The sequence below is a fragment of the Somniosus microcephalus genome, chromosome 21, assembly GCF_052327205.1.
Source record: "Somniosus microcephalus isolate GS21.2 chromosome 21, FLI_Smic_1.0, whole genome shotgun sequence".
NCBI lineage: Eukaryota > Metazoa > Chordata > Chondrichthyes > Squaliformes > Somniosidae > Somniosus > Somniosus microcephalus.
Genome location: NC_141007.1, coordinates 16,720,981 through 16,736,486, shown reverse-complemented (window position 1 = coordinate 16,736,486; position 15,506 = coordinate 16,720,981). Strand labels below are relative to the sequence as shown.

Sequence of the window (15,506 nt, the reverse complement as noted above, 5' to 3'; positions counted from 1 at the left end):
CTGACATCACCCCTGAACGGCCTGGCTCTAATTTTAAGGTTATGCCCCCTTTGTTCTGGATCTATACTCCAAGGCTGCCAAGTTTCTCACCTACCAGAGACAACCAACATCCGAGACACAAGAACACTTCAATTATTGCCAGGAACTTGTCACTTGCAAATCTGGCAGCAACACTTTCTTACAACAGTTTATTTATTCCCTTATCCCCCCTCTTTTTAAGGTGCCAGGTTGGGTCCCATGCGCTGGTTGGCTGGGTCCTTGCTGGCCGGCAGTGCGTGCCATAAATTCAGGCGCACTCTGGCCCCCTACCCCAGATTCTCTGACTTTTCATCCCAACGGTCAAGAATTTGTGGTGGCTCTGAATCCTGCTGGCCAGAGCGAGGCTCCTAAAACAGCTCCCTGTAGCCTTCCTGTCCCGTGTCCAAGTGGTCACACTTCACTTGTGAGCCTAGAGAGGGACTGTCAATAGTCTATTTAACCACGGGGGCCTTCAGAACCAAGCCTGATCCTGTCACCCCCACCCCGGCGCCCACACACACAGGAGTCACTGGATGGCGATCAACAGTAGGAACCCTGGCTGATTTTGATCTCATCCCAGGGGCACTAAGGCCAACTGAAGCCGCGCTGAGACCAGCAGACTCAGTTTTCACAGGCCCCAAGTCTGTCAACACCAGGCCAAGAGGACAGCCATCTCTCAAATCTGCTCCAATACCTCACAGTGCTGCCCAGACAGTACACCTCCATCCTGATTTCCCTCTCACCTCTCCCGCTGGGTGGTGCCCCTGCCTCAGACCCGCCTCCTTATCCAGCACAGCTCAAATCAGGATCTGAGCAGAGTGGGACGGGGCCCTGTGTCCTGCGCCTATGGCGCTGTGCGTATGTATTCAGGCGCTGAATGGCGCAATGCCACACTGAAATAAGATCCGTTTCTTAGTCCCGTTGCAGGATTGTAACACTTCCTCGGGACTGCCCCGCCCTCACAAGGCTGACACTGATGTCCTCTTCTTTAATGAGCATCTCTACTGCTAAGTGCAAGGCATCATATTGCTCTCGGCAACCCACTAGCTAATCGGAAATAAAAACTGAAGATGCACATAATCTGAAAGAGAAAAAGGAGAGCTCATATCTTGGCCAGGACTCTTCCTAGGTACGTTGTGACTGAGGGTTCGACCCTTCCTAGACAGGCAAGAAGCAAGCATGAGGTGCACACACACAGTATGAGATTCAATCAAAGCTATGGTGGGACTGAAGTTGTATGCCTAGTAGACCATTCAGCCCTTCAAGCCTGTTTCACCATTCAATTAGATCGATCTGTATCTTAACTCCATCTACCCGCTGTGGTTCTGTAACTCTTAATACTCCTGCCCAACAGAATTCTATCGCTCTCAGTTTTGACATTTTCATTTGACTCCTTTGCCATAGACTAGTGGCAGAAAAAGAATGACTTGCATTTATATCGCGCTTTTCACGACCTCAGGACGTTCCAAAGTGCTTTACAGCCGATGCGTTACATTTTTGAAGTGTAATCACTGTTGCAATGTAGGAAACATGACAGGCAATTTGCACACAGCAAGCTCCCACAAACAGCAATATGATAAGTGGCAGCAGCACGGTGGCATAGTGGTTAGCACTGTTGCCTCACAGCGCCAGGGACCCGGGTTCGAATCCGGCCTCGGGTGACTGTCTGTGTGGAGTTTGCACATTCTCCCCGTGTTTGCGTGGGTTTCCTCCGGGTGCTCCGGTTTCCTCCCACAGTCCAAAGATGTGCGGGTTAGGTTGATTGGCTATGATAAATTGACCCTTAGTGTTAGGGGGATTAAATACGTGGTGTTAGGGGGATTAAATACGTGGGGTTACGGGGATAGGGTGGGATATATGTTGGTGTAGGGGTTACGGGGATCGGGTGGGATATGTGTCAGTGCAGGCTCGATGGGCCGAAATGGCCTCTATCTGCACTGTGGGGTTTCTGTGATTTCTGTGATTTCTGTGATAATGATCAGATCATCTGTTTTTAGTGATGTTGACTGACGGATAAATATTGGCCCCAGGACACCAGGGAGGCCTGCCCAGCTCTTACTCGAATAGTACCATGGGATCTGTTGTGTTTACCCGAGAGGGCAGACAGTTTAACGTCTCATCCAAAAGACAGCAGCTCCGACAGTGCAGCACTCCCTCAGCACTGCACTGGAGTGTCAGCCTGGATTATGGGCTTGAGTCTCTGGAGTGGGTCTATGAACCCTCAATCTCCTGGCTCAGAAGTGAAAGTGCGATCCACTGAGCCATGGCTGACGCCCAGATAGAGCAGGAGATGGTGCGATGAGTCTTGAGCACGGTGAGGACATTAGGCCATGAAATAAGAATGGTAAAATGGATTGTTTTATCACAACATTAACACGGGATCAGTCCACCGTTTGAATTCCCCAATTCGCCTCAGAATCATGAAATTAAAAGCATCTTACCCTAATGTTGTCAAACGATGACTTGTTCGTGATGTCATACAGCAGCAGGAGCGCTGCAAAGAGAGAGCGAGAGTTTAAAATCCAAGCAGTGGTCATGTTCAGAGGCCAATCACCGACCCTCGCACCATGTGACTACCACACACATCTCCCCCCCTTCCCAGATCATGCGACCAAGTCTTCACAAGTTCGAGTTGGAATGGCTCGCTGACCTACACTGGCAACGCCTCAAATTTAAAATTCCAATCCTCGTGTTCAAATCCCTCCATGGCCTCGCCCCCTCGCTATCTCTGTATCCGCCTCCAGCCCTACAGCCCTCCGAGATCTCTGCGCTCCTCCAGCTCTGGGCTCTTGTGCATCCCAGAGTTTCACCGCACCACCATCGGTGGCCGTGGCTTCAGTTGACGAGGCCCTAAGTGCTGGAATTCTCCGTCTCTCTCTCCTCCTTTAAGACGCTCCTTAAAACCTACCTCTTTGACCAAGCTTTTGGTCACCTGCCCTAATTTATCCTTATTGTGGCTTGGTGTCAAATTTTGTTTGATAATCGCTCCTGTGCGGCGCCTTGGGATGTTTTACTTTGTTAAAGATGCTGTATAAATGCAGGTTGTTGTAGTGACTATTTGGAAGAGGCAGATTAAACTCTTGCGTTATTAAGCCAGAATCAGGTCAAGGAGCTCAGCTGGGCTGGGCAGGGAGCAGATAAGCCGTTGGGACCAAGCCAGTTCCATCCTGCATCACTGGACTGTGGTGCATCAACAGATGTCAACCAGGCCTTCCATAAGGGGCTGACAATTGGCTTCAACACCCAGGGTAGGGAGCCAAAAAATATCCACTTGGGTTCCAACTCCTGATCACCAGCCAATGACCTCCTTCCAGATAATGGAGGTGTGGAGGTCAGGTGAGGGCAGAATCAGGAGGTGTCAAATAGCTGATTGGTATGGACTGTCTATGACCACACATCAAGAATGGGCAGATAGGCGAGATACCGGAGAGTGACCAGTGCCCATGGAACATATCCAGCAATCAGTCAATGCCTTCGGAGAGGAGGAGAACTGGCAAAAGTGATGGGAAAAGGAGGGGGGGAAAATCACTTGAATCAGACCTGTCCTCAAACAAATTAAATGTGAATTAGCTGGCATTTCTTCCCTGGATTTGCATTCAGTTCTTGACTACCTCTGTGGGAAAACTTGGAGTGGGTGATCAGGGCCTACTGAAAATCCTTGCAGAAAGCCTGAAGACATCCAGGTGCCTGGTTGAGGCAAAGGGAAGTCTGCAGCAAACCGTGGATGGGTTGTTCTGGGTTAATGGGTGGCCCTGGAGCTGTTGTCCGGGACTGGGGGGGGGGGGGGGGCGGGGGGGGGGCGGGGAGGGGAGAGGAAATCTTGGAGCTATTGCCCAGGCCGGTGTGGAGGCCTGGAATGGTTGCTATGGGCCCATGTTTAGGCCTCCAATGGTTGCTAAGGGCCGGTATTTAGGCCTGGAATGGTTGCTAAGTGCCAGTGTGGAGGCCTGGAATAGTTGCTAAGGGCCCATGTTTAGGTCTGGAATGGTTGCTAAGGGCCGGTGTGGAGGCCTGGAATAGTTGCTAAGGGCCCATGTTTAGGCCTGGAATAGTTGCTAAGGGCCGGTGTTTGCCTGGAATAGTTGCTAAGGGCCCATGTTTAGGCCTGGATTGGTTGCTGAGGGCTGGTGTGGAGGCCTGGAACCGTTATCCGTGTACATATTGTACCAAACCATCAAGTTGCATTTAAATTTTTACTGCCACATTAATACAAGGAAATGTTGACAAGCTCTCGCTCGCCGGCTGACTGTCTGCACCCTTGTTTGTTACGGCACCGCGCAGCTGCTTTCTCCCGCTCCTCAGCTCACATTCTCAGCCTCTGACGGGCCTGAGAGTTCAGTCTTCAGCTTTAAAACTGAAATAAATTGCTTAACATGGGAAGTTAATGGGAGCCCGAGGGGACTGGGCCTGGCTCAGTGTGAGCTGCGGCAGTGAGACAGTGAGAGCTCAGGGCCTGGCCCAGCCTGACTGATCATTGCTTCATTCCCACCTGCAGCAGCCCTACCTTGTGCGTCTCTGTAATAGGCGTGAGTGACACTGCGGAATCGCTCCTGCCCGGCTGTGTCCCAGATCTGAAAAATAGAAACAAAGCAGAGTTGTGCCTCTCTATTTTATTTATTGTCACTCAACCCTCGCTTAGAATAATGACGAGCAACTGGGCAACGCAAGGCGAACACACGCTTGACGGGCACTGGGAATGAAACCACAAGGGAGTGGGGTGCGTCAGTATAACGGAGCTGGGATCTTGGGAATGTGTCACTCTGTGTGACCACACGCCCCCTTCCACCCACCCGGACAACACTACTAACTCATGCACAGTTAAATCATGTTGGATTCCTTTACAAACATGGACCATGTGCGTGTAAAACACACCCACTTATATGACATAATCCGGGTCTAATCGTGGTTTTTTAAAGTTGTTCTTGGAATATGGGCAACACTGGCAGGGCAGCATTCAATGCCCATCTCTAATTGCCCAGAGGGCCATTAAGATTGGGGGACTGGAGTCACATGTAGGCCAGACTTGGTAAGGATGGCAGGCTCCCTTTCCTGAAGGACATTAATTGGTCTGGAATCTATTGAGGGGTTCGGGGGATTTATAAATAGGTGAACAGATACCCGGGAGTGAGTTTGTGAATCAGCCTCATCTCTGAACGATCCCATGCATATTTTAACACACGTACACCTCATTACTTAGCTAACTGGTCTTTGGCAATGTGTCAGTATTTGCGAGGGGATCCACGGTAGTTTTGTAAAATTCGTTCATGGGATGTGGGCGTCACTGGCAAGCTTGCATTTATTGCCCATTCCTAGTTGCCCTTGAGAAGGTAGTGGTGAGCCACCTTCTTGAATCGCTGCAGTCCATGTGGTGAAAGTACTCCCATAGTGCTGTTAGGGAGCGAGTTCCAGGATTTTGATCCAGCGACGATGAAGGAACGGCGATATATTTCCAAGTCAGGATGGTGTGTGACTTGGAGGGGCACTTGGAGGTGGTGGTGTCCCCATGCGCCTGCTGCCTTTGTCCTTCTAGGTGGAAGAGGTCGCGGGTTTGGGAGATGCTGCCGAAGGAGCCTTGGTGAGTTACTGCAGTGCATCTTGTAGATGGTACACACTGCAGCCACGGTACGCCGGTGGTGGAGGGAGTGAATGTTTACGGTGGTGGATGGGGTGCCAATCAAGCGGGCTGCTTTATCCTGGATGGTGTTGAGCTTCTTGAGTGTTGTTGTTGCTGCACTCATCCAGGCAAGTGGAGAGTATTCCATCACACTCCTACTTGTGCCTTGTGGACGGTGGAAAGGCTTTGGGGAGTCAGGAGGTGAGACATTTGCCAGAGAATACCCAGCCTCTGACCAGCTTTTGTTGCCACAGTATTTATGTAGCTGGTCCAGTTACGTTTCTGGTCAATGATGACCCTCAGGATGTCGATGGTGGGGGATTCGGTGATGGTAATGCCGTTGAATGTTAAGGGGCGGTGGTTAGACTCTCTCTTGTTGGAGATGGTCATTGCCTGGCACATGTGTGGAGCGAATGTTACCTGCCACTTATCAGCCCAAGCCTGAATGTCATCCAGGTCTTACTGCATGTGGGCATGGACTGCTTCATTATCTGAGGAGTTGTGAATGGAACTGAACACTGCGCAATCATCAGCGAACATCCCCACCTCTGACCTTATGATGGAGGGAAGTTCATTGATGAAGCAGCTGAAGATGGTTGGGCCTAGGACACTGCCCTGAGGAACTCCTGCAGCAATGTCCTGGGGCTGTGATGATTGACCTTCAACCACCACAACCATCTTCCTTTGTGCTAGGTATGACTCCAGCCAGTGGAGAGTTTTCCCCTTGATTCCCATTGACTTCAATTTTACTAGGGCTCCTTGATGCCACACTCAGTCAAATGCTGTCTTGATGTCAAGGGCAGTCACTCTCGCCTCACATCTGAAAATCAGCTCTTTTGTCCATGTTTGGATCAAGGCTGTAATGAGGTCTGGAGCTGAGTGGTCCTGGCAGAACCCAAACTGAGCATCGGTTGTTGGTGAGTAATTGCCGCTTGATAGCACTGTTGACGATACCTTCCATCACTTTGCTGATGATTGAGAGTAGACTGATGGGCTGGTAATTGGCTGGATTGGATTTGTCCTGCTTTTTGTGAACAAGACATACCTGGGCAGTTTTCCACATTGTCGGGTAGATGCCAGTGTTGTAACTGTACTGGAACAGCTTGGCTAGAGGCGCAGCTAGTTCTGGAGTACAAGGCTTCAGCACGACAGCATTTGCTGTATCCAGTGCGCTCAGCTGTTTCTTGATATCACGTGAAGTGAATTGAATTGCTGAAGATTGGCTTCTGTGATGGTGGGGACCTCAGGAAGAGGCCGAGATGGATCATCCACTCGGCACTTCTGGCTGAAGATGGTTGCAAACGCTTCAGCTTTGTCTTTTGCACTCACGTGCTGGGCTCCACCATCATTGAGGATGGGGATATTCATGGAGCCTCCTCCTCCCGTTAGTTGTTTAATGGTCCACCACCATTGACGACTGGATGTGGCAGGACTGCAGAGCTTTGATCTGTTCTGTTGATTGTGGGATCGCTTAGCCCTGTCTATTGCATGCTGCTTTCGCTTTTTAGCATGCAGGTAGTCCTGTGTTGCAGCTTCCCCAGGTTGGCACCTCATTTTTAGGTACGCCTGGTGCTGCTCCTGGCATGCTCTTCTACACTCGTTGTTGATCCAGGGTTGGTCCCCTGGCTTGATGGTAATAGTAGAGTGAGGGATATGCCGGGCCATGAGGTTACAGATTGTGGTGGAATACAATTCTGCTGCTGCTGATGGCCCACAGTGCCTCATGGATGCCCAGTTTTGAGCTGCTAGATCTGTTCTGAATCTATCCCATTTAGCATGCTGGTAGTGCCACACAACACGATGGATGGTGTCCTCAGTGTGAAGATGGGACTTCGTCTCCACAATGACTGTGCGGTGGTCACTGCTACCAAGACTGTCATGGACAGATGCACCTGCGACCGGTAGATTGGTGAGGACGAGGTCAAGTAGGTTTTCCCCTCGTGTTGGTTCTCTCATCACCTGTCGCAGGCCCAGACTGGCAGTTATGTCCTTCAGGACTCGGCCAGCTCGGTCAGTAGTGGTGCTACCGAGCCACTCTTGGTGATGGGGATTGAAATCCCCCCACCCAGAGTACATTCTGTGCCCTTGTTACTCTCAGTGCTTCTTCCAAGTGGTGTTCAACATGGAGGAGTACTGAGTCATCAGCTGAGGGAGGGCAGTGGGTGGTAATCAACAGGAGGTTTCCTTGCTCATGCTTGACCTGAAGCCATGAGACTTCATGGGGTCCGGAGTCAATGTTGAGGACTCCCAGGGCCACTCCTTCCTGACTGTATACCACTGTGCCGCCACCCCTGGTGGGTCTGTCTTGCCGGTGGGACAGGACATACCCCGGGATGGTGATGGAGGAGTTTGGGACATTGGCTGAAAGGTATGATTCTGTGAGTATGACTGTGTCAGGCTGTTGCTTGACTAGTCTGTGGGACAGCTCTCCCAATTTTGGCACAAGTCCCCAGATGTTGGTGAGGAGGACTTTGCAGGGTTGACTGGGCCGATTTTGTGTCAAAAGCCGGTGCCGGGTGGTCCATCCGGTTTTATTCCTCTTATTGCTTTTATAGCATTTTGTTACAACTGAGTGGCTTGCTCGGCCATTTCAGAGGGCAGTTAAGAGTCAACCACATTGTTGTGGGTCTGGAGTCACATATAGGCCAGACCGGGTAAGGACCGCAGATTTCCTTCCCTAAAGGGCATTAGTGAACCAGATGGGTTTTTACGACAATCCGGTAGTTTCATGGTCATCATTACTGATACCAGCTTTTTATTCCAGATTTATTGAATTAACTGAATTTAAATTCCCCAGCAGGCATGGTGGGATTTGAACTCATGTCTCCGGATCATTATGCCAGGCCTTGGGATTACTAGTCCAGTGATGTAACCACTGTGCTACTGTTCCCCTAATGAAATGAAAAGCAAGTCAAAAGTTTAACGATTTTCATTTTTAAAATTAGAATAGAAATATATCTGAAACTTTTATTTAAAATATATATTTTCAATTGGCCATAATTATAGACGTTGAGCTTTCTGCATTGCCTTAAGGAGACAAAGAATTTCCCAGTGTTTTCCAGAAATTAGCTACAGATTTCTTTTCTCTTTATTTTGTGTCGCTCACTGTTTACAATTACGAGCAGTTGGGAGGGATGGCCCATACAGGTGGGAGGGATGGTCCATACAGGTGGGAGGGATGGCCCATACAGATGGGAGGGATGGTCCATACAGGTGGGAGGATGGTCCATACAGGTGGGAGGAATGGCCCATACAGGTGGGAGGGATGGTCCATACAGGTGGGAGGAATGGCCCATACAGGTGGGAGGAATGGTCCATACAGGTGGGAGGGATGGCCCATACAGGTGGGAGGAATGGCCCATACAGGTGGGAGGGATGGTCCATACAGGTGGGAGGGATGGCCCATAAAGGTGGGAGGAATGGTCCATACAGATGGGAGGAATGGTCCATACAGGTGGGAGGGATGGCCCATACAGGTGGGAGGGATGGCCCATACAGGTGGGAGGAATGGCCCATACAGGTGGGAGGGATGGCCCATACAGGTGGGAGGGATGGTCCATACAGGTGGGAGGGATGGTCCATACAGGTGGGAGGGATGGCCCATACAGGTGGGAGGGATGGCCCATACAGGTGGGAGGGATGGTCCATACAGGTGGGAGGGATGGTCCATACAGGTGGGAGGGATGGCCCATACAGGTGGGAGGAATGGCCCATACAGGTGGGAGGGATGGCCCATACAGTTGGGAGGGATGGCCCATACAGGTGGGAGGGATGGCCCATACAGGTGGGAGGGATGGCCCATACAGGTGGGAGGGATGGTCCATAGAGGTGGGAGGGATGGCCCATACAGGTGGGAGGGATGGCCCATACAGGTGGGAGGGATGGCCCATACAGGTGGGAGGGATGGTCCATACAGGTGGGAGGGATGGCTCATACAGGTGGGAGGAATGGTCCATACAGGTGGGAGGGATGGCCGATACAGATGGGAGGGATGGTCCATACAGGTGGGAGGATGGCCCATACAGGTGGGAGGGATGGTCCATACAGGTGGGAGGATGGCCCATACAGGTGGGAGGAATGGCCCATACAGGTGGGAGGGATGGCCCATACAAGTGGGAGGGATGGCCCATACAGGTGGGAGGAATGGTCCATACAGGTGGGAGGGATGGTCCATACAGGTGGGAGGAATGGCCCATACAGGTGGGAGGGATGGCCCATACAGGTGGGAGGGATGGCCCATACAGGTGGGAGGGATGGCCCATACAGTGGGAGGGATGGCCCATACAGGTGGGAGGGATGGCCCATACAGGTGGGAGGGATGGCCCATACAGGTGGGAGGGATGGCCCATACAGGTGGGAGAGATGGCCCATACAGGTGGGAGGAATGGCCCATACAGGTGGGAGGGATGGTCCATACAGGTGGGAGGGATGGCCCATACAGGTGGGAGGGATGGCCCATACAGGTGGGAGGGATGGCCCATACAGGTGGGAGGGATGGCCCATACAGGTGGGAGGAATGGCCCATACAGGTGGGAGGATGGCCCATACAGGTGGGAGGGATGGTCCATACAGGTGGGAGGATGGCCCATACAGGTGGGAGGATGGCCCATACAGGTGGGAGGGATGGCCCATACAGGTGGGAGGATGGCCCATACAGGTGGGAGGGATGGCCCATACAGGTGGGAGGGATGGCCCATACAGGTGGGAGGATGGCCCATACAGGTGGGAGGAATGGCCCATACAGGTGGGAGGGATGGTCCATACAGGTGGGAGGGATGGCCCATACAGGTGGGAGGAATGGCCCATACAGGTGGGAGGAATGGTCCATACAGGTGGGAGGGATGGTCCATACAGGTGGGAGGGATGGCCCATACAGGTGGGAGGAATGGCCCATACAGGTGGGAGGGATGGCCCATACAGGCGGGAGGGATGGCCCATACAGGTGGGAGGAATGGTCCATACAGGTGGGAGGGATGGCCCATACAGGTGGGAGGGATGGCCCATACAGGTGGGAGGATGGCCCATACAGGTGGGAGGGATGGTCCATACAGGTGCGAGGATGGCCCATACAGGTGGGAGGAATGGTCCATACAGGTGGGAGGGATGGCCCATACAGGTGGGAGGGATGGCCCATACAGGTGGGAGGGATGGCCCATACAGGTGGGAGGGATGGCCCATACAGGTGGGAGGGATGGCCCATACAGGTGGGAGGATGGCCCACACAGGTGGGAGGAATGGTCCATACAGGTGGGAGAGATGGCCCATACAGGTGGGAGGAATGGCCCATACAGGTGGGAGGAATGGCCCATACAGGTGGGAGGGATGGCCCATACAGGTGGGAGGGATGGTCCATACAGGTGGGAGGATGGCCCACACAGGTGGGAGGAATGGTCCATACAGGTGGGAGGGATGGCCCATACAGGTGGGAGGGATGGCCCATACAGGTGGGAGGAATGGTCCATACAGGTGGGAGGGATGGTCCATACAGGTGGGAGGGATGGCCCATACAGGTGGGAGGGATGGCCCATACAGGTGGGAGGGATGGCCCATACAGGTGGGAGGGATGGCCCATACAGGTGGGAGAGATGGCCCATACAGGTGGGAAGGATGGCCCATACAGGTGGGAGGGATGGTCCATACAGGTGGGAGGAATGGCCCATACAGGTGGGAGAGATGGTCCATACAGGTGGGAGGGATGGTCCATACAGGTGGGAGGGATGGCCCATACAGGTGGGAGGGATGGCCCATACAGGTGGGAGGGATGGCCCATACAGGTGGGAGAGATGGCCCATACAGGTGGGAAGGATGGCCCATACAGGTGGGAGGGATAGTCCATACAGGTGGGAGGAATGGCCCATACAGGTGGGAGAGATGGTCCATACAGGTGGGAGGGATGGCCCATACAGGTGGGAGGGATGGCCCATACAGGTGGGAGGGATGCCCCATAGAGTTGGGAGGGATGGCCCATACAGGTGGGAGGGATGGTCCATACAGGTGGGAGGGATGGCCCATACAGGTGGGAGGGGTGGCCCATACAGGTGGGAGGGATGGTCCATACAGGTGGGAGGGATGGCCCATACAGGTGGGAGGGATGGCCCATACAGGTGGGAGGATGGCCCATACAGGTGGGAGAATGTTGTGTATGTAATATGTGTGCTACTTTGAACCTATGGACAGGACTGCACTACTTGTAGGGCGTAGTGATACGCAGTACCACTCCTGGCCATAGGGGTATAAATAGTACTGTGGGTACTGATCTCCCCTCAGTTCCCGCCTGTGGGCATGAAGTAAAGACCTACGTATAGTCCCTACCTCCAACCAGTAAAGACCTGTTTGTGTTATACGTTTAAGTCTTTGTGTTAATTGTTCAATACAATACACATACTTAACACTGGCGACGAGTCAGGTTCTTACCCTGCGGCAGTTGAAGAGAGGTTTCAAACATCACCACCCCACTAGAAGCGACAGGCTTTAGGACTCTGAAGCCTCCATCAGCGACTGAGCACTGGAGTGCAGCAGCCATCCTGACAGCTTCCAGCGACTGACAGAAGTCTTTCTGCAGTTTCCTTGTTCAACCTAGGTGGTGGGGTAAGCCGTGCAGCGTAGGCTGCAAAGACAGGGCTGGGGAAGTTGGAGAAGAAAAGGGCGATCGCAATCCCTGATAAGAGCCGCGGTGAAACACGCGAGCGGGTAAGCCAGAGCCCGGGAGGGAGCGAGCAAGAGCCGCGTGAGCGGGTGAGCCAGAGGCCGGGAGCCGCTTCAAGTGCGAGGCGCAGCGCGGGCCAGCGATCGGGACCAAAGATAAGGGCCGCACTCGGGGGCTGAAGGGAGACGGCGTCGGGGGACGGGTGAAGACCGCCAAGCGCGGGAAAACCGCCATTTTGTGGGCGGAGGACGACGGCAAGAGCGGGAAGCCGCCATCTTTGATAACAAGTAAACAAAATAAAATCTGAGAAATTGCAAATCTACAATGCCTAAACACGGGAATATTAGCACCTTTGATAGTGACCTCGAAGATTGGGCCATATATGTTGAAAGAGTAAAAAATTATTGTAAGGCCAATAAAATTCGTGACCAAGATAAAGCTCTAACATTATTAAATTTAATGGGTGCGAAGACATACGGGCAATTGAAACACCTGTTATCACCAGATGAACCGGCGGATAAGACGTTCGATGAGATTGTTACTGTCCTGAAAGATCATCTAAACCCCACGCCGCTGATGCTAGCGGAACGATTTAAATTTTACGACAGAAGGCAGCTACAGCATGAAAGCAATGCTGAATATTTGCTGGAATTGCGTAAATTAGCGAAATATTGCCAGTTTGGAACGGGACTGACAGATGCACTACGAGACAAATTTGTGTGTGGTTTATTTAAACAGGATACACAAAAGCGACTGCTCGAGGAGAATGAGCTGACGCTTGAGAAGGCGGTCACTATGGCAGCAGCACACGAAGCCGCAGCGAGAGGCACGGCAGTAATGCAGCTACGGTCACCGGAGCTCAGTGCACACAAATTGGGTGCGAGTTCTGGCAAATGTTATCGTTGTGGAAAGACAACGCATGATCAGAACCAGTGTTGGTTTAAAAACCAAGAATGTAGAACTTGTGGTAGCTAGAGTATGCAGGTCAGGGAAGAAGACCAGCAACAAGAAGTCACCGCAAGGAAAATACGCAAAGGTACACAAGGTGACCGAACAGGAGTCCGATTCAGACGCTAGCAGTAATGAACTGGCTAGCTTAAGCTGTAATGAACTGGCTAGCTTAAGAGTACTCAACGCTGGTAAGGGTGCAGACCTCCAGACAATTTGGGTCACTCTTCAGATAGAAGGAGTCCAAGTAAAACTGGAATTGGACACTGGATCGGCATTGACGGTCATAAATAAGAAAGATTACGGAAAGTTATTCCAACATATTCCCCTACAGGATACGGGGATTATATTGAAAACATACACGGGGCAAAGAGTGTACCCCATCGGGAAAATAGAGGTTGCAGTGGTCCACAAGGGCGAAGACAGTCAAATAATGGACTTATATGTGATATCTGAAGGAGGTTTTCCACTACTAGGACGGGAGTGGATTAGGAAAATGAATATGGACTGGCATTTCCTACAAACAATAACGAGTGAGAACTCGGTGAAGATAGTCGGCCCAGACTCTGGAACGGATGATGGTAAGCCCAACTCAGGTGCAAAAGACAAAGTTTCAGCACAGAATTCCACTGAGCAACAACAACATAGTTTAACTGTGGATTCTGAGTCTGGCAAGTCTACTGATGTGCCCATTTCTGAGGGACACCGGGCTCGAACTCAACTCCATTTCAAACTACAACAGCAATTAGAACAAATGATTCGCCGTTTTGAGCGAGAGATGAATGAAATAAAAAAGTTCTTTGTTACAGAGTGGGAGAATCTGGAAAGGCAACAGAAGCAACTGATGGAGAAAATGGAGCAGGAGCACACCAACCATCTGCGCGAGGAGGCCGAACGAATCAAAGCTGATTCAGGTTCTGAAGGTGCGTGCCATAATCTGGTGTCAGAAGAGTTAACGGTCAGCCAACTCCTTCATATGCTGAGGGACAAGACTCTGAAATGGGAAAAACTTGAACACGAGCTGCGATCTTCAAAGGAAAAGGGTTCGGAGCTCTCAAAAGTCATTGAGATGGCTGATGTGACGGCACAGACTGAAACGACTGCAACAGAGCAGCCATTGGATGCCAAAAGTACGCTGACTCATGTCAATGTAGAACAACAGACCGCTGAAACAGCTGCTCCGGTAGAGGGATTGCATAGTCCGATCAATCAATCTCCAAAGGAAGTTGAAGTATTAAAATCACAAATGAGGTCACTAGTAAACGACTTGCTGAAAGCCCAGAAAAAGCTGGATGCAGAGGTACACATGAAGAAGTCTCTTCAGGAAAGATGTCTGGATTTGGAACAAGAGCTGGCTAACGTCCAGCTGGGTATGGAGGAAATAGACAACCCTCTCGCTGACCTGTCGGACGACTCCGAATATTACTATGTCCTGTCCTGCCCAACTTGTAACTTCGACTCCCACCATACAAAAATCATGGAGGAGCACCGAAAGTCTACGGAACATCGGGAGAAGGTGGCTCTACTACGAAAAAAGGAGGAAGAGAAGGAGGAACTGCGCATGCAGCTGGCAGCTGACAGTGGAGCCCAGAGAGTCTCCAAGAAGCAGAAAAGGAAAAGTCGAAACAGAAGATGACCCATCTGAACCATTATTACCTCTACCAGATCACACACGTGGTCCCTCCGAACGGAGCCAATTCAGTTCGGAAGTTCAAACTGTTAAATCCATGGAAGGACTATTGAATGAGTCACTCCAGCAACGTGAACCGACTACACCACAGAGATTGAATCTGTGAACTGTTTTCCGCAGAGACTGAATCTGTGATCTGTTTTGACATGAAGTTATCTATGTATCTATGTTATTCTGTTATGTAAACCTGAAGTTATATATGTATATATGTTATTACGTTATGTTAAATGGGGAGATGACTGTAAAGCTAGGAAGGGAGGAATGTTGTGTATGTAATATGTGTGCTACTTTGAACCTATGGACAGGACTGCACTACTTGTAGGGCGTAGTGATACGCAGTACCACTCCTGGCCATAGGGGTATAAATAGTACTGTGGGTACTGATCTCCCCTCAGTTCCCGCCTGTGGGCATGAAGTAAAGACCTACGTATAGTCCCTACCTCCAACCAGTAAAGACCTGTTTGAGTTATACGTTTAAGTCTTTGTGTTAATTGTTCAATACAATACACATACTTAACAGGAGGGATGGCCCATACAGGTGGAGGGATGGCCCATACAGGTGGGAGGGATGGCCCATACAGGTGGGAGGG

The 15,506-nt window shown here is 51.4% G+C and overlaps 1 protein-coding gene across 2 annotated transcripts in view; it reads right to left on the bottom strand.

Moving 5' to 3' along the window:
- The window catches only part of LOC147102617 (ras-related protein Rab-37-like), a 505,661-nt gene that overhangs the window by 82,020 nt on the left and 408,135 nt on the right, over positions 1 to 15,506 (bottom strand). For both annotated transcript variants that reach the window (XM_085963264.1, XM_085963265.1), the window contains exons 4-5: positions 4,523 to 4,589; positions 2,460 to 2,512 (exon numbers count right to left, since the gene is read on the bottom strand). In XM_085963264.1, the coding sequence (XP_085819390.1) occupies positions 2,460 to 2,512; positions 4,523 to 4,589 (120 nt within the window). The remainder of the gene's footprint in view (positions 1 to 2,459; positions 2,513 to 4,522; positions 4,590 to 15,506) is intronic.